A 19429-nucleotide genomic window follows, 5' to 3' on the forward strand; every position below is an offset into this window, starting at 1 on the left:
AGAGACAACAGCTCCCTGATCGGACGTCAGTGAACGATGAAGTGGGAATATTTATGTATTTAGTTAAGAAAAATTCTAAGTCAGCCAAGAGGGGAACTGTAAAATAATCAATACACATTTGAAGAAATAGACAATAAAATGTAAACAATTTGATTTCATTTCATTTCACAAAAAAAGTTTAATATACATCAAGTAAAAAAAGACAATTAAAACACGTCAGTATAAAGTAAATCACGCCAGTTGCATTCACAATGCTAAAGCACGAACCAGCATTGAAAACTATCTTAAAAGAGTCTGAAATTCAAGTAAGAGGAGTAGAAGAAAAGGGATTCTTAACGCCAGGGAGCCAGACGAACCTGCCCTATACTGACCTCAGTTAACTTCCTAGAGTGTTCATATTTTGTGCCTCCGCCCTCAGCCACTTGACACCAGCCTTCTGCATGCTGAGAGCTAGGCTGCATCACAACGTTAATGTGAATAGAAGAAACTTCAAGTTCCAGGATCCAGCAGTATAATAAGATCTAAAGCAATAGCATGCTTTGAGAGCAGCCCAACCACGTTTTCAAGGTTCATGTCTGATGTACTGCTCCAGTCGAGGTTTTTTCTTTCAATTCTAGGGCTTTTAGTCTTGTTTATTCAATTTTAAAACAGGACTACAAGTCCATCAATTCAAAGGAAACAAGCATTAGAAACGCAATAGGTCTCACAATTGTTTGAGTTTAGCTATTGGCATTGTAAATGGCATTGTCGGAGGCAAGATGGCGACCGTGTGAGACGGTCGGAAAGCAGCTCGTGTGAGGAGGAGCGCTATGGAGGACTAAGATCCCGTATTTCCCCCACAAAACCGGAATTTGGTGAAGTGAAGTAAAGTACGAGTCTCCTACAACGTTAGACAGAGGAAAGCGGGCGAAAGAGAAATATTATCAAAGCGAACGCGGCTGGATGAAACTGACTTGTAGTCTGCCGCTGAAGCGGCTGCTCCTGGAGATTGCTCAGCTGACACGGCGGCTCAGAGGCGGAGCTGTCATCCGACCACAAGCGGAGGCTGCGGAGTTCGCGGAGCTGGTATTCAGCTTGGAAGCCTCGCGGAGTTTGGCTCAGAAACGGCGAATTCGGCAGAGAAGGAAGCTCTACGAGAAACAAGGGAAGGCGGTTTCCAACCTCCCATGTGGCGGGAAGGAGCAGACAAGTTGCGCTCTGGAGGGCGTCGGAGCTCTGCAGACTGAGACGGAGACAGAGATTGCCGAAAACGGTGACTCCCCAACCGGTAAGGAGACATTTGGGCCAGAGGAAAGGCGGAGGGCAATCATGGCTCCTAAGCCGAGCGCCAGCGCTAAGGCGGCAGCTAGGAGGAAGGCAGCAGCGGAGCTAGCGGAGGCATTGGACATTGATGGCGGTAAGGGGAAAAAACAAGGCTCTCCTCAAGTAAAAAAAACAGTACAGCAGGGTGCCAGTAAGGGAAACCCGGATAATTCGGGTACTATCCCAATATCGGATATTTTTCAAAAGCTGAATAAGACCAAGGACATAAAAGAGCAAAAGGAAGATAATTTACAGGCTGCCCCTGTTGCCCCTGTTGCGGGTAATGATGAAGCATCTCCTGGCACTATAGTGGAAGAGCTCGCTGACCAATTGAATACAGTAATAATGGTGGAAGGTGAACAACAATTGGAGACTACAGCAGTAGTTCAGTTGGGGGATAGTAATTCACTTCACCCTGGCTTAGAAAAAATTTTGGAAGACGACACAGGGGGGAGTAGCTGCAGTAAAAAAGAGACACTGAGTGAGGCATTTTTCTCGGTATCTGAAGGCGGTGAATGGTCTGAGGATGGAGAGGATAGTTTGGGGCAGGAAACCAGTGATATAGAGACTGGCAGCGATTTAGAACCCGAGGAAAGTAGCCCCCCAAATACAGCAGTAAAAATGGTGGTGAGAGCGAAAGTATCTAATCAAAGAAAAGATATATCACAATCGAATGCCTCAGCAGATAGCCCGGAAGGAGACTCAGCACAAATGTCACTCTTGGAGGTTATTCACCAGGAGATACTGGCTCACAGAGAAGAATCACGGCAAGAAAGTCGGAGATCGCAGGCGGCGGTTAGAAAAATGCAAGGGGTGGTGAGGAAACTGACTAAGGCCTGTGTGAACCTGGGGGAACGAGTGACCAATTTGGAAGATAGAGTGGTATCCACAGAAGCTGATGCTGCAGCAGCAGTTGATAAAGTTGACACTCAAGCAAAAAATCTCACGGACATCCAATGGAAACTGGAGTCGTTAGAGAACAGATCGAGGCAAAATAATTTGCGTGTCCTGGGAATTCCGGAGGGGGCTGAGGGGACAGACATGAAAGCATTCATCGTTAAACTGTTTGTGTCCGCCTTCAAAGAACTGAAAGATTGGGATTTCGATAGGGAGATTCAGAGAGCGCATCGCACCCCAGCCAATATCTATAAAAAGGCTAAAGAGGGAGATAAACCCAGGGCGATATTAATTTTTTTGGGTAACTTCAACTTAAGACAAGCAATCTCTGAAAGGGCAAGGCCTACAAAAAAAAGACAGTAGATGAATATACCTTTTTTGTCCGTCCAGACTTTTGCCATATTACAGTCGAGAGGCGTTGGAGGCTGCGGCAAATGATCAAACCTTTTCAGGACAAGGGCATGCAGGCATACTTGATCAATCCCGCCCAGCTGAAAGTAATCCAGGGCGGAAAAACATTTTATTTCTCCTCAGAGATTAAAGCTAAAGAGTTTCTGCAGTCATAGATGGAGTATCGGGAGTGCCAAAATGTACAAGTAAATTGCTAATTGAGCTACTGAAATACTCTTAGGGGGAGTGAACAATTTTTGGGTGAGGTGTTTTCACTGAGGGAGTTCAGGGGGGGAAAGAAAAAAAAAAAAGGGATATAAAAAAAAAATGGTAAGGAAAAACAAAAGAAGGTGAGGGATCTAGATAAAGAGTAAAAGGTTGAAGCGCGAGCACTTCTCCTCACACTAAGCTGCAACCATCACGTGCACAGACCCGAGGTCTGAGCGCCTCTAGTCAAGCGGGGGGGGTGAGGGGAGGCCCCACTTTGGAGCCCAGGAGGGGGAGGGCGAGAGTGCAGAGGGAGGAGTGGGTGGGGGTGGGGAGGGAAGGGGGGGTGAAAATAATGAAAAAATATGAGATGGAAAGGAATAGTTTTCAGGTTGATATCAGGTATCTGTATATGAGTTATTGTGGGAAAGGTAAACTCGCAAAATATGCCAGACATTAGAATATGTAGTATAAATGCAGGGGGGTTAAATGACTGGAAGAAACGGCAGAGATTGAGTCATCTGGTTAGATCGAATAATATTGATATAGTTTGTGTTCAGGAAACCCATATCCCCTTGAATAAAAGGAAGGTCTTGGAACTGTATGGGTTTACCTTGATCGGATGTTCCACCCAGACATCAATGATAAGAGGAGTGGCTATATTAGCTAAGAATCATCTGGGCGGTGCTAAACGCATAAAAACGGATGGCTCGGGTAGATGGATATTAGCTGAAATGAGTATGGGGTTTACACTATGCGTAATATATGGTCCAAATGAGGATGATCCTATGATGTTCAACAAACTAGAAGAGGAATTGGCCAACTGGACAGCCCCAATGATAGTATGTGGGGACATGAATATCTCTGTGGATTGGCAACAGGGGACTAATTTTACAGGCCGCAAACGTAAAGTTAACACAGCGATCAGTTCCATGATGCAATCCCATGGCCTGTTAGATGTATGGGGAGAAAAGATGCCAGGTGATTGTGGTTACACGTACTTCTCTCATCCAGCACAAAAATATTCCAAGCTGGATTATTTTTTTATTACACTAGGGGAGATAGGTAAGGTAAATATTCAGAAATTACCTAGAATAATTTCTGATCATAACCCTTTGATACTTTCTTATAAAGTTCCCAGTGTACTTAGGAAAATATCCAGATGGACTTTTGATAGAAAGTTATTAAATGATGAAAGGTTCTTAAAGCATATGAAAAGATGGACAAAGGAATTCTTTGATTGCAACAGATATAGTGCCTCCAGAAATGGAGTTTGGGAGTCGTTTAAAGCCGCATTAAGGGGGGAGACGATCAGCTGTTCATCGAGAATTAGGAAAGAGGATAAAATCAAGATAGATAAACTCACAGCAGATCTGGCAGAAAGAGAGAGATACCATATTGATGAAATAATAACTGGTAAGGACAGTAGAGAGACCACAAGAAATATGGCCAGGATTAAGGGGGACCTCTTAAAAATAATTACCCAAAAGGAGATTTGTGAATATCAGACTCAAAGAGCTAGGCGTTATGAGACAGGGGAGCAAGCTGGGAGAGCATTAGCATTGCGCATAAGACAGGATTTGAATAGAAATAAAATTAGTAAGATGAAATTTAATGGGAGAGAGTATAACGATCCAAAATCCATAGTACAGGTGTTTCAAGAGTTTTATCAAAAACTTTATGATCAGGAGCCGGGGGTGGTATCTCATATACAAGACCAATTTCCTATAACACCTAGGGTGGGGGAGGAAGATAGAGACCGATTGGAAGCGAGTATAACAAGTGAGGAGATAATAAATGCTTTAAGTGAACTGGCATTGGGCAAAGCAGCTGGCCCAGATGGGATCCCAATCGAGGTCTACAGGGCTCTGAGTGAAGAAATTCTCCCAATTCTTGAGGATCTTTTTAACGGAGTTATATGTTCAGGTGTTATCCCTGATACGTGGAAGCAGACCAATATTGTGGTATTTCACAAAAAGGGGAAGCCAGAGGATAATCCCGGTTCATATAGGCCGATATCTTTAATAAATACAGACGCGAAATTATACTCAAAAGTTTGGGCTAAAAGACTAGGAGGGATTATAGGTCATTTAGTGTCACCCTGGCAGCATGGGTTTGTCCCAGGGCGAGGTACCACCGAACATACAGCCAGGGCTATTACATTATTTGACGCTGTTACGGCTGCAGGGAGTGATATGGCCATGATTTTATTGGATGCCGAGAAGGCGTTCGATCGGGTTGTTTGGAATTTTATGTGGGAGGTGTTGGAGAAAAGGGGTTTCGGAGAAAACTGTAGGAAAGGTATTAAGGCTATGTATGTGAACCCGGTGGCCAGAATTACCACTATGGGGCTCCAGTCAGAGGAGATAACGATTAAAAGGGGTACACGTCAGGGTTGCCCGTGTTCACCCATTTTGTTTGCCTTATACATAGACCCTCTGATTAGGAAAATTGTGGCGACAGAGAAAATTTCCCCTGTTATATCTCACGGTCATACTACTAAGATTTTAGCATACGCTGATGATTTGGCAATAGTTACAAATAAACCGGATACTGCAATACAAGAATTAAATAACTTGGCTCAGCACTTTGGGATATATTCAGGATACAAACTTAACACTGATAAAACTATAATAATTTGCACAAAGAATATTCCGAAAAGAGATCAAAGATATGTTGATGCTGCAATTTATCTAGGAGTCAAAATTAATGCTGATGTGGGCAAAATAACTCAGGAAAATTATCTGCCAGTATTAGCGGTGATTGAGAAAGATTTAAGGAGGATTGACGTTTTACATCTCTCCCTGATTGGACGAGTTAATGTACTTAAAATGACAATGTTTCCGAAATTGTTGTATCTATTCCGGGCTATCCCATTGTTAATTGATGAATCCCTGATGAAAAAAATGGATTCAGTTTTTTCACAGTTTCTCTGGCAATATGGGAAAGTAAGAAGGTCATTAGCTAAATTGTCATTACCAATAGAGAGAGGAGGGCTAGCAGCTCCTAATCTAAGGCTATATCATTGGGTATGTTTACTGTTACATATGAAACACCTACTATGCTTCAATATCTCTGATGATTCCCCTAGGGTCCCTACAATCCATGAATTAGTAGTAGGTGAAAAAGCTAATGGAATTTTAACCCGGGAAGTGAGTGTTCAATTTTTCAAGAGGAGCAAAAGTAAGGTGATGTTAGGTGTATGGGGGGTTTGGAAGTTAATGTTGAAATTTCTTAAAATCCCCAAGATCAATGGAATTACAGACCTGTGGGATTCAACCCCATTCATACATCTGGGACAGAATAGAAATAGTGTTCTCTGGAAAAGGCTGGGTATTCGGTATTTGGGGGATGTTATGAATAAGGAAGAGATGTTGGGATTTGAGACCCTACAACAAAGATACGGTATCTCAGCGAACCACTGGATGTTGTATAACCAGTTAGAACAATCGGTGAAATCCATAAGACCCAGGATCTCTATTCAGGAGGTTAACCCGATTGTTCAGTATATAAGGAATGGGGGTAGGAAGATTAAAATAGGATATGGTTTTCTGTTACAGGCTATGGAAGAGGATGTTGTACAGGTGGAAAATGCTTGGGCTCTTAAAATCGGGGACCCAAATGTAGATGTGGACTATGCACTGGCGTTGAACAAGAAAATTTTAAGAGCAACTAACTTAAAAGCTCAACATTATAAGATGATCTTTAATATATACTACACACCCGCGAAACTGTTTCAATGGGGTAAAAGGGATACGGACAGATGTCCAAGATGCGACCAAGGCCCAGCAGATTTAATCCATATGTTTTATTCTTGTCCAAATTTGAAACCCGTTTTAACTGAAATGGAGAAGTTTTTATCGGGGCTGCTAGAGGGCCAAATTTTTCTATCCCCAACGACTGTTTTAATTGGCAGGGATGAAAATCTCAAAATTACACAGGAAGCGGAAGCCTTTGTATTTTTGTGTGTTGCAGTATTAAGAATTTTAATAGCGGCAGCCTGGAAAGATCCAATAGCACCTTCATTCCAGATATGGTTAACTAGATTGCTTGGGATTCATAATATCGAGGATTGTTTATATAACTTTAAGGGACCAAAGAAGAAAGATTTCGGGAAAAAAATTTGGGCACCCCTTAGTAAATGGAGGGAATCAAGAGGATGAAATGGTCGAACCTATGTAGGCTTGTAAAAATCTGTTTAGGTAAAGGTTTGATTTCGCCTTTTGTAAGATCTGAGGTACTTTACCAGTATTGGAATGTGTGTAAATATAAAAATAAGAAGCTAGTGTGTAGTTAGAAATTGACCTTTTTAAACCTCCGTGCATATTTCTCTGTTTTATCCAGCTGATAATCTATACGTATGTATGTATGTTTTTTTTTTTCTTTTTGTATTCTAATCCATCTTAATAAAAAAAAAAAAAAAAAAAAAAAAAAAGTAAATGGCATTGTCGTTTACCTTTGTGTTATTGAGTGTCTATACGTGGTGTGTAGTGGAATTATGTGGGTTGAATTGTATTAGTTAGTTATGGAATTGTGTGGTGTGCAATTGTGTGGAGTGGAGTGGATTTGTGTAATGGAATTATGTGGCATTGTGTGCTGTGGAGTTATGTGGATAGTAATTATGTGGTATTGAGTGTCCTGGAATTATGTGGAGTGAGAGTGTGTGTTAAGGTCTGCAATTATGTGGAATGGTGTTTTGTATTGTGGAGTGTTATGTATTGGAGTTTAATTATGTGTTGTACTGTTGAATTTTGTGGCAATATGTGGAAGTGTGTGGTGTGCATTGAATGTATGTGATGTGTTGTGGAATTGTGTTGTTGAGTTGTATTATGTGGTTTGGTGATGAATTATAATGTGTAGATTGGAAATGTGTGGAGTTGAATGGTGTGGCGTGGAACTGTGTGGGTAGTTTAGCCTTTTTTGGAGTCCGAAATAGAACCCTGGACCAAGGCCCATCACTAAACTAGAACACTGGCCCTCGGTAACAGTGCTCTACTGCACCACAGCATTAACTGGAGATGGCATGAGTAGGGGCACTACAAAAATCATCCTGAATGAGGAACACACCAGTGACTGCTGGATCCAGCACAAATCAGCTAACAGGAAAAGTACTCTGATGTCGAGACTCTGTTGAAAAAGATGCTGCTGACTGCATTTTAAAGGTGGGGATTAGGAAATGAAGCTAAAGTGACTTTTAGGAACACATCTGGCTCCTATGAAAAATAAAAATATTGACCCCAATTCACAAAGGCAATCTGAGACAAAAGTCTAACTTTACGACTTTTGGTATTCACAGAGGCGTCCCTTCTTAATAGCGAGTCTGAGCCGTATGTATGACATATTTGCGGCTGCACTTACGGTCACAAAATAGTCGCAGTTTACCACCCTTCTCAGAAGGGTGGTGAATCACTCACAAAAGGTAAGGGGTCCCCAGGAGACCCCTTCCCCTTTGTGAATGGAGGCGAAAATATTTTTTAGGGGCAGGCAATGGTACCAGGGACCTCTACCTTCCCTTAAAAAATAAAACAAAAACGTTTCATTTTTCTTTTTTTAAATGCAACCCGTTTTCCTTTAAGGAAAACAGGCTGCATTTTTTTAAACTGCTTTTATAAAAAGCAGTCCCGGAAATGGAGGTCTGCTGAGCCCAGAAGGCACCATACCTGGGAGGACCAGCCATTCCCAATTGGGTCGTAAATTGCGAGTGCCTCATTAATGTTCATGAGGCATGCAATTTGCGACCCCATTGGGAATTGCAAACAGTATCTCAAACACTGTTGCACAGGGCATTTTGCGACTCCTAATTGTGCGTAATTTGCGAGTCGCAAAATGCTATGGTGGTACATCTGGCTCACAGAGTCAGATAGTCGCTCTGTGCATTGAAGAGAAAGAAATGCTATAAAATGTAATGCAGCGGTACTGTGGACCATTTTTAAAAAAAATTGAGACTGTGACTTACGTCAACACTCTTGAGGAGAAACTGTATACTCCTTAAATTAAATCAGTGGTGTTCTTTCTTTGAAAGTTACTGCCTACATAAAAAAATGTCAAGGAAGGTGTCGCGGGGGTAGGCCAAATAACCAAAACTGGCTAAATGAAACTAGCCAGCAGGGACGAATGGAAGAAGCGTGTTAGCTGCAACCCTTGGTTAACATGAGAATAAATACAAATAAATGCCATAACTGCTGCATTGCGGCTTTCAAACACTTACTTCAGAATTCCAAGGATGTGGCAGTTAGGGGGGAAGGACTTAGGTTTGGGTTGTGGTGAAGATCCACAAACTGGCGTATGACAAAGCTCATTCCGCCATTGATGAATGCTTTCTCCCTGCTGGTTAAAAAGGATTTTAAAAGCCGGCCGTGGGGGTTTCCTTTGGGCGGGTGCGTATTAGACGGTCTTGCAAACTGCTGGACCGTTTAAAGGCAAAAAGAGGTGGTTCAATTTTATCATTACTGCAGTTTAAAACTCGCCAATGATGTCGTACAATACGTTGAACTTGGTTTGATTTCATATTGAACATGCTAACAAATGTTAGGCGTTCAAGAGGAGCCTTCGCTGAGGTGACCTCCAACAGTGCCTCAAGGTTGATTGTTAGCTGCTCTCTTCCAGGAGCGTTTGATCAACCATTTCGGGTAGTTTCTGGCTTGTAGCTGGCTAGACAAGCACTCAGCATGCTTATTAAAGGTTTCAAATGTGGAACAATTTCGCCGCACTCGTAAAAACTGCCCATATGGCAGATTGTCCCTCAGACCTTTGGGATGCTGGCTCTCGTACAATTGCAAAAAACACAGTTGATGGACAGAATGCAGAACAATGTCTTACATTCACCCCAGTACAAAGATCTGGTCCTAAATCCATCGTTTTTTTGCACTCCACACCACCCTAGGTCAGACAATGGCTATATGCAAATCAGCCTTGACCCTGTGCCTCATGGGAACAGTCCAGCCCGAACTACCAAGCCATGTCTTTCCTAGACCGGAATCAAGCATCCAAGGACCGGTTTCTGCCTATCAGCCTTCTTCAGCCTGGATAGCTTGACTCCAGTGATGTGGAGAGCCTGGGACTCACGTCTGAGCATACCCAGCCCACTCGGGGTGAAAATTGCAAAAAACACAGTTGATGGACAGAATGCAGAACATGTCTTACATTCACCCCAGTACAAAGATCTGGGCCTAAATCCATCGTTTTTTTGCACTCCACACCACCCTTGGTCAGACAATGGCTATATGCAAATCAGCCTTGACCCTGTGCCTCATGGGAACAGTCCAGCCCGAACTACCAAGCCATGTCTTTCCTAGACCGGATTCAAGCATCCAAGGACCGGTTTCTGGCTATCAGCCTTCTTCAGCCTGGATAGCTTGACTCCAGTGATGTGGAGAGCCTGGGACTCACGTCTGAGCATACCTAGCCCACTCGGGGTGAAAATTGCAAAAAACACAGTTGATGGACAGAATGCAGAACAATGTCTTACATTCACTCCAGTACAAAGATCTTGGCCTAAATCCATCATTTTTTTGCACTCCACACCACCCTCGGTCAGACAATGGCTATATGCAAATCAGCCTTGACCCTGTGCCTCATGGGAACAGTCCAGCCCGAACTACCAAGCCATGTCTTTCCTAGACCGGAATCAAGCATCCAAGGTCTCGTACAATAACAGCGAAATCCTGGCCATTTATTTTCTGAATAGCTCAGTCTGCAGACCCATTGGGGTCACGTAAATGGATAGGTCTAGAAAGGATATTCTCTCTTTGCTGCTCTCTATGGTAAATCTCAGGAACTGGTTACGGGTGTTTAGCCACTGATGAAACAATAAAATAGATTCATTGTCACCTCGCCACACCACGAGGATATCATCTATATATCGCTTCTACCATTGGATATATGAAAAGAATGGGTTTGTGGTGGTCAGAACATGTTCCTGTTCAAAGGTATGAACATAAAGGTTTGCCAGGCTGGGCACGAAAATACTTCCCATGCTGGTCCCTGATACCAGCAAATAGATGGGATTCTCGCACTTAAAGAAATTCTCTTTCATGGCAATTCTTGCTAGAGCCATGATAAAAGGAACTGGCGTAATCGACTCCAAATTAATGCCTTCCAGGATGGACGTGATGGTATCGAGAGTCTCATCCTAGGGGATGGAGGTATAGAGAGACTCGACATCGAACGAGACAAGGTGGTCTGTCTCCGCATTGAAGTCGATCTCTGGGATTACCCATAACACATCCTTGGTATCTTTCAGGTATGTGGGCATTGTCTGCACTAACGGCCTTAGAAAAAAGTCTACAAAAGCCGAAAGGGGCCCCAAAATTGAGCCTTGACCCGATATTATGGGTCTGCCCGGTGGTGGTCTTTGGGCCTTATGAACTTTGGGCAATGTAAAAAAATAAGGCACAATAGGATTCTGTGCTTGTAGGAACTGTGCCTCATGGCTGGTGATCCACCCTTCATTCAGAGCTTCATCGACCATGTTCTTTTTTCATTTGCCAATCTGTCCGTCGGGTCCGTATTAAGAGGAATATAGGAGCTGCTGTCACCTAGCTGTCAGAGGCATTCGTTTCTGTATGTCTCATTATCCTGAATGACTATGGACCCCCCTTTATCAGCGGGTTTTATGGTGATCAGTGGATCTTGTAACAATGATTGTAAAGCCTGTTCTTCCAATCTAGATAAATTCTTAAAGTACTGCTCCGTGTGTTCCAATGTTTATCCACATCATCTTTAACGGCCTTCTCAAAGGTCGCTACTTGTGGCGGTACAGAATGTACTGGTGGTAGAAAGGAAGATTTAGTCCTTAACCCCGTGTTTTCATCAGTCACTTCGTTGTCATCACTGGTTCAGGTGAGGTGAGGTCCTATCCCCTGTCGTTATGGGTGAGTAAGGAATTTTGAATGTTAGGTTCAACTTGTATTTTTGAATAATGTTATATCCAATGCACTGACACCATTTTTGTTTGTTGTAGGTGAACAATACACCATTTGACATGGAGGAATAGTAATACATATCCTTTATAGTTTGATTTATTCACGTTTTAATATATGGTTTATTTATATGTAGCACGCACATGCAGTGGCAAGAATTGTTTAGAAAGCCTTGGGAGCTTGTCCCCTGTTTGGCAGAAACATGTCGGCCCTTATGCAGCTATTTGGTGAAACTGCTTTTTTGCACTGTTCTTGGTTTTAATCAGAAAGAGACCAATAGCTATTAAAGTGTTTTCGCTGTTTGTCCTCTATTCTACTTTTAATCACTAAATTCACACTCATATTATTTTTTGCATTGCACATGTTCCCATTGAATGATCATACGCATGGTCTACGAGTAATTGCGGGTCGAAACCCTGTCTTTCATGGTGGGCATGGAAACTGTCTCAATGATCTAGAGACACACCATCCCAACCTTTGGATGACCATATGATAATATTGATCATTAACAAGACTTTGATGGTAATCCATCTCTGGACATTGGTTCTCACCTACTATTGCTGGCGGTTATGTGTTGGGTTATGAGCACTTCTCACAAGACTTTAAGGTAGTTTAACTTGCACCAAATAATTAGGTGTAAGTCTTATTGTTTCAGAGTATACATTTTACTCTATAGTAGACCCCCAGGTTTATTTGGTTTTCCATGTTGGCTATTAGGGGATGTTAACTTGGGCAGGTCTTCAAAAACTTCCCTTAGACCCCCCTACTCTCGTTGTGTTGTATGCTGAGTCTTTTTGCACACATTTGTTGGATTACTGAATAAAGATCGTTTTTCAAAAAAGAAAAAATCGACTATTCGTTCTCAGCTATGTTAAGGTGTTTAACATGGGTGTAGCTATCATGGTGCAGCTGGTGCAGTGGCACTGAGGTCCAGAGCCTGGAAGGGGCCCAGTCTGTCTTGCACCAGCTACAGGCATTTTAGAGGTTGCCTAGTCAGATTTGTTTAAACATAGAGCCTGCCTGTGGCCTGCTTCTGTGTTTAATGTTCTAGGATGGTGAGGGGGATAAGGGCATGGAGGGAGTGAAGGAAACTTGACGACCCATGATTTGGTCATGCAGGATTGTACAAATGTTCTGGGACTGGAGGTTGTCGTATTACAAGGAGTAGTTGGAGATATGGATTGCTTTGAGATTAAACCTTGTGTGATGGGATACAGTAGGATGCATAACCCATAATGCTCTCTTTTAACTACTATTTTAGGAGCAGCATCTATCACATTTCTTCAAATGTGCCCCCTGTTCCATCCAGGGACCTTGTGGCAGTGGAGGGCGACAACTGTTACTCATGTGAGTAAACCTTTCATTGTTGCCTATAGAAGTTAAGTACTTTAGTGTAAAATATAAAATGAATACAAATCACACTGTCGTCAGATAGCAGAGGGAATGTGTAGAAAAGAGCACTTGTGCATGATTAGGCCAGCAGTGGTCGAGGCACATTATCGGCAGTTCTTTTCAGATTAGTTTTAGGATGAGATTAAGGGCCACATGTATTAACGTTTGAAATTGTGAGTTACTAATTGCGATTCCATGCTAATCGCAATTAGGAAATCGCAATTCCAAATGTATGATACTCCATTGAGTTTCATTTGCAATTCCCAGTGGGTCGCATATGACCTACCTCTTTATTATTCATAAGGGAGGTTGTAATTTGCTACCCATTGGAAATCGCTAAAAAACACAGGGATGGTGGCCTGCTGGGAACAGCAGACCACCATGTCTGCGATTGCTTTTAAATAAAGCAACGTTTCTTTTAAAATGCAGTTCGTTTTCCTTAAAGAAAAAAGGGATTCCTTTCAAAAATAAAAATTAAAAGCACTATTTCATTTTTTTAAGTAGGCAGTGGTCCATGGGAACAAAGCCAGCTCTTAAAAAACGTTTTTGCGTGCATCCTGTTTGCAAATGCGTTAGCACCAAAGTGAAATTAGTTTTAAAAAGCAAACATTTTGCAACCACATTTCCGTCGCAAAATATTTGTGCATAGCACTGCGAGTCGCTATTAGGAAGAAATGCCCTTAACATGCCTCTTCCGAATACCAACGTGCTAACCCATTTTGTGATTTGTAAATAGGTTACTTAATCTAAAAAATTGTTTTACATTCCATTACTCCAAATTCTCAATCAGCCTGTGTTTTTTCCTGAGACTAAAATGTCAAACCATCATTACGTTTATCTGAGAAACACAAACTGAATTTATACGTTTTCAGATGAGCTGGGAACAGTTCAGGTAGCACTGATACACTGATAGCAGAATTAAAGAGCTGACTGCCCGTAGGCCATCCCTTCCCGCATTTGGAATTGGATGCCATATTGACACACAACTTCGATGTTGTTTATACCCAGAATGTAATACTGAAGCATATAAAAAAAGTTATGGATGGAATGTTTGAATCAATCTCAGCCACTGGTAATCACTGGGGCCGCCCCTCAGTCCATCGTTATTTTGCTCACCATTCCACCCCAGTTTGGACCCAGTCATATACGAATCAGTCTTGTCCCTGCTCCAATGGGATTATTTCAGTCCGAACTGCCAGGTCAGGTCCTACCTGAACTGGAACACAAGCAGACTGAGACCTGTTTCACCCTCATTGGGGGTCAACAATCAGGTATATCTAGGTTCCAGTGGCACAGACCCGTACCCACTTAGGGGATCACTCTGAAGCACACACAAAAGTGATGACTGGAAAGCTTGAATTATTCTCAGCCACTGGCAATAACTCAGAGCTGCATTTTAGTCCATTGTTATTTTGCACACCATGCCACCTTAGTTTGGACCCAGGATGTAACACTTCAGCAGTTGGATGTGACAGAGCGTGTTGTTGAGCCACATTTTCCATGCTTCCTATGTGCATGGACATGCAGACATGTCCACTATGACCAAGTTAGTGGACTTTACTGATGTTGAAGATATTTAATGCATTTTCCCCTGATAATAACTACCTGCTGCTGGTTCAACTCTGATACAGCCATGACACCAAAGAAAATGTCTTTCAGAATATTTCAGACTGGGGCTTAATTATAGATTAGAAGGTGACCTGCTGGCCTGTCCGGTCAGCAGAGGGATGTCTTCGCACACCTGGAGGAAGACTGCCAGCCTTACTGATTGATACCCACTAAGCAGTCAGGGAGGTCTGCGCCTTCAACAAAGCTGTGCCAGCTGTGCTGACAGCACTGCAGCTTTAATGAGTGGGTTCTAGGTTTAATGCTCTTGCTAAGAACACTAATATTTTCGAAAACACACTCCTTAATCAGGAGTTTATTATTGTAAAATAAAAACCAAATCGACCTGATCTGCTGACATTTTTTTCACATTGCTTGGGGGTGAGTTCTTTGGTTTCCTGTTTGGGACTATCAAGCTTTTCCTGATGGTCCCAAACAGAAAAAAATGTGTATTGGAATGACTTATTTATTGAAGACGGATGGTCTGGTGTTCATTGACCGACAGTCCAGGTGTGAATGGGCCATTGGCCAAAGGTTTCTGCTGGTGGAACCAGCATAGGCACTGGTGGCAGAAACATGGCTCTTCCCCTGAATCAACTAGGGAACTGTGATTCTAGCAGGTAGAACATTTGCTATATTTTGGTAGATGCCTCCTGACTCTAAATGAGGAAGTGGAAGCAAGAGGTAAACAGAACGGGACACTAAGGATCTACGGAAGGTGTCTGGTTTTCACCCAACACCTAATTAAGTCATTGGTTCTACTCGCTTCATATCCAGGCTTATATACTACTCACATTAATTAGACTCACATTGTAACTGGGATTGTAAACAAAAAAGTGCCAGGGCCCTCATCAGGAGGCCACTGCTGCTTGTACCACCAATTGTTCCTGCCAGCACTGCCAATGACATTACTAAAACAACTACTCATACGTCTAAAAATGTGACAATTCAGACTATTCTAGATCCTCAAAGCTATAAGAATTGGTTGGGCAGCAGGAATTAGTCATTTTAAATGTATATTGAATTAACAAACAACTGTTGCTGTGCTCATCTCTGAATTTGGCAAACAGTGCCACCATGTGCCAGACTGTCATGAGTGATGCTGTTGAAATTTAAGTGTCAGATTTACCAATTTCTCATGAAGCGCAGTGCAGCAGCCGCAAATGCTGCTCTGCGTGACAGGGAAGGAGCAGAAGAGCGCTACATTTACTGAAATACGGCACTCTCCTCCCCTCCCACTAGCGCCAGTGCTGAAATTAGCGCAGTGCCCCATGGAGACACCTTTGTGCCATAGTGCAAGGGTGTCTCCGTGAGTCAAGCATAGGTTCTGTACTTGATGAATACCCTTCCAGTACAAAATACTATGCTTAGACTAATTTTAAACATTTTCCCACTTTGTATGGGTACTATAGAGTGCATCACACATGCAAAGTCGGAGAATAAAGGAGAAAAAAAACATTGCTCCTTCACAGCGCCTAGTTGAAGGGTGAGCTATTTTCTGACACTAAACACTGTGTACCTTATTTAGTAAATTGGGGTTAGTGTCAGAAACCTTAAGTGGTTTCATGGGACGAACGCCTATGCAGCACCCATGGGACACCCTTTAGCACTAAGTATTGCAAAGTAGCACTATGCGGGCCCCATGCAGACCAGAATTTAATACTAATTATCCGTTAAATTTTTTTATTCTTGCGAGTGGTTGTATAGGCAGGGCCCAGTTTACTGTTTTGCTTGGGGGCCTATAATGCTGTTAAGACGGCCCTGACTTGTATACCGGTTTGGGAGGGCAAAGCTCAGACACTGCTTTTTCTGTGATTGAATTACTTTCATAGATGCTTGTGGCCTGAAAACTGCGGTCTCTGGAGCTGCAATTGGCATTAAGCTGAAGGCTCCTACAATGCAAACAACGAAAATGATCAGACTAGATCGTCCCACTGAAGTAGGCAAGCAGAAGTGATTTAAATCCCAGCATTGCTGGCCCAGCCTTTCATCCATTTGAGGTCGATAAAATCTGTCCCGTTGATCTTCGTAACAATAACTCCTGCTATTTACGGCACTATAAACAATAAAACTTTATAGAAAAGGAGTTTATAATATTAGTATTCCCTCCATCACATCAGAAGGAGGCAGCGCTGCTAGACTCTTTCACAGTGATGGATATGCAAAGCATCTCATGGAGAGGGGGACATTTCCCTCCATCACATCAGAAGGAGGCAGCGCTGCTAGATTTTTTCACAGTGATGCAAAGCATCTCATGGAGAGCGGGACATTTTGAAAAACACCTGGCAGTGCTCTAGGTGCAAAGCCTCAGAGCTGAACCGGAACCAATGAATGGAATGGTGTATAAGAAAACAGTCTTCATGCCTACGAAGTCAACCTTAGTAGATATGCAAATTCGCAATAAAGATGTTTGTCCCTTGCCTGTGCGGATGCAGTGGAAGCAGAACGGTTGGAAGTACAGTGCAGATCATGCGGCACTATTGTCCGCACCCTTCATTGGGCCAAAGGTCACCGGTTGCATCCAGCTTTGGTTCTGTGAGCTGAACTGAGCACTGCCGTCACGTGTCAGCACTCAGAGGTTAGAAGCGCGGTGACATTTTGCATCAACTTTCTTCTAGGCCTGTGGGAAATTTGCATCATTTATGCAAAGTAAATTGAAGGCAGGTATGGCGTGCCACTAAGACAAATGGACACACGAGGGTGCCAGATTTCCACAAATGTCCTTGTTGCTAAGACAAATGCAGCATCTAAACAGCAAACCACCTTATTTCCTCTGACTCTTACATTCCTTGTACAGAGTTGATGGGAACATTATTCTGGCCTCGGTCATAACTTAATCAACATGTAATGTATTCAGTTACATTTTCGGGATCATTGCTTCCCTACAATGATCACCTCCTCTTGCCATCTTTAACTCCCACTCCTGATCTGTAGATCACGAGATGAAAGTAACAGCAACTCGTGAAGCTCTGTATGATGCATTGGGGCAAACTGAGTGCTGGAGTGTGAGGCAGCGTGCGCCCACCCCCTTCCCGTTTGAAAAGACTCCCTTGAGCTAAAGAGCTGACGAACTCTGGTTGATGCACCTGTGCCCAGCGAGTGGTACTGAGACCTGAGAAGACTTTGGGCAGCATCTCCAGCACCCCCAAAAAAAGTGTTGCTCTCTACTGAAGAAGGACAATTATCCTGAAACACGTGTCTAGAGATACACAACACTGGCTGCACCAACAAGGGTGAAAAACTGAAGCCTGACACCGAAGAAAGTGTTATCATGCACTGCATTTATTATGATGCATCGGGGCTAACTGAGTGCTGGAGTGTGAGGCAGTGTGCGCCCACCCCCTTCCCGTTTGAAAAAGCTCTGTAAAGTAGTTGAGTGGTCTCAAGACCAGACTGTCTCCATCCGAAAAGACAAGCCCTTGTCCTCTCGGAGTCTGACTGCTGCGCCTCACTCTTCCAAGATATGCAGGAGACCCCAACACAAAACCCACACTATTCTGGTGCCACCAGTAGCCCCTCAGATTTTGGCACATATTCCTGTAATTATATATCATGTAAATAACTCTTGCCAGGTAGAAAATAGGATAACGAGTCACCAAAACACCAACAACCTATAACCAATGAGACATCAGATCAACAATAACCATTATCCAGAATTAAGTCAACATTTTGTACATTTAACAAACCTTTGATAAATTATATGCAGGCCGCGTGCTTATCGAGCGCTGGCCTGCTTTGATGAGTTGTGTTTATTTTAACTTCTGTGTTTCTGTCAAATCTATTTTAAAATATATCGCCTTTTGCATTTTATTACTTCGGTGCCCGTCTGTCAGAGCGGACCCGAACTGAGGTCAGCATTCTAGCTGCCTCATTGCTTCACAGCCCACTTCCCTTCACCGGCATAAAACACCGGATGCAGAGACCGCGCAGCGGGCGCACTGGAGGCGCGCCAATGCCATGCCCGTCAGCGCCCAGAGCGCCACCAGCGCCAGAAACCCTGCCCGATCTATCTACCACCGTTATACGGGAAGCAAAATTATTAGTTTAAACACGGGTGAGTGCTCCACCTATAAATGGAAGCTGGATATAGCTCCTTACGGTGCAATATATGTGGATTAAGGGCCCAGATTGTAGTGCAAAGCAGGTAAACAGGGACAGGGAAAGCATCATTCAGAACAACATTCATTTCCCATCTGCAACCACTACTCAAGATGCCTTTAACAATAACCCAAAAGTTTTAAGCTGCATCCTACTTAACACCAAATCGATGGTCAAATACAAACATAATTTAAAGTGTTTGATCCTAATAAGTCATCCTGACTTGGTCTTCCTTACGGAAACTTGGGCCACTGAAGCTAGTGAGCCAGACTGGAACGCGGCGGTCCCCGCGGGCTATCCTGTTGCCAACTGCAATAGGGTGGGAGCAAAAGGGGGGGAATGACGCTGATTCACAGATTCTGTTATTTGGTGAGGATCACGCCTGAGCCAACTCTGCATACTAAGGCGATTTCCTTCAGTGTTAAAGAGAAGAATCTAGAACTTTTCCCGGGGTTACTCATTTATAGACCTTCAGGCTCTTGTACATCTTTTACTAAATCCTTACAGACTCACCTGGAATCCTGGATGGACTCCTACTCTGTTACAATATTAGGTGACCTTAATTTTCAGCTAGGGGCCAAGAACAATCATGAGACGTCACTTCTGATAGACACCGT

General features: G+C 43.0%; 1 protein-coding gene across 2 annotated transcripts in view; it reads left to right on the forward strand.

Moving 5' to 3' along the window:
• SCIMP (SLP adaptor and CSK interacting membrane protein) overlaps positions 1-19429 on the forward strand; it is a 148148-nt gene that overhangs the window by 95449 nt on the left and 33270 nt on the right. For both annotated transcript variants that reach the window (XM_086954814.1, XM_086954815.1), the window contains exon 4: positions 12979-13064. In XM_086954814.1, coding sequence (XP_086810940.1) covers positions 12979-13064 — 86 coding nt within the window. The remainder of the gene's footprint in view (positions 1-12978; positions 13065-19429) is intronic.

The sequence above is a fragment of the Lissotriton vulgaris genome, chromosome 2_1, assembly GCF_964263255.1.
Source record: "Lissotriton vulgaris chromosome 2_1, aLisVul1.2, whole genome shotgun sequence".
Taxonomy (NCBI): domain Eukaryota; kingdom Metazoa; phylum Chordata; class Amphibia; order Caudata; family Salamandridae; genus Lissotriton; species Lissotriton vulgaris.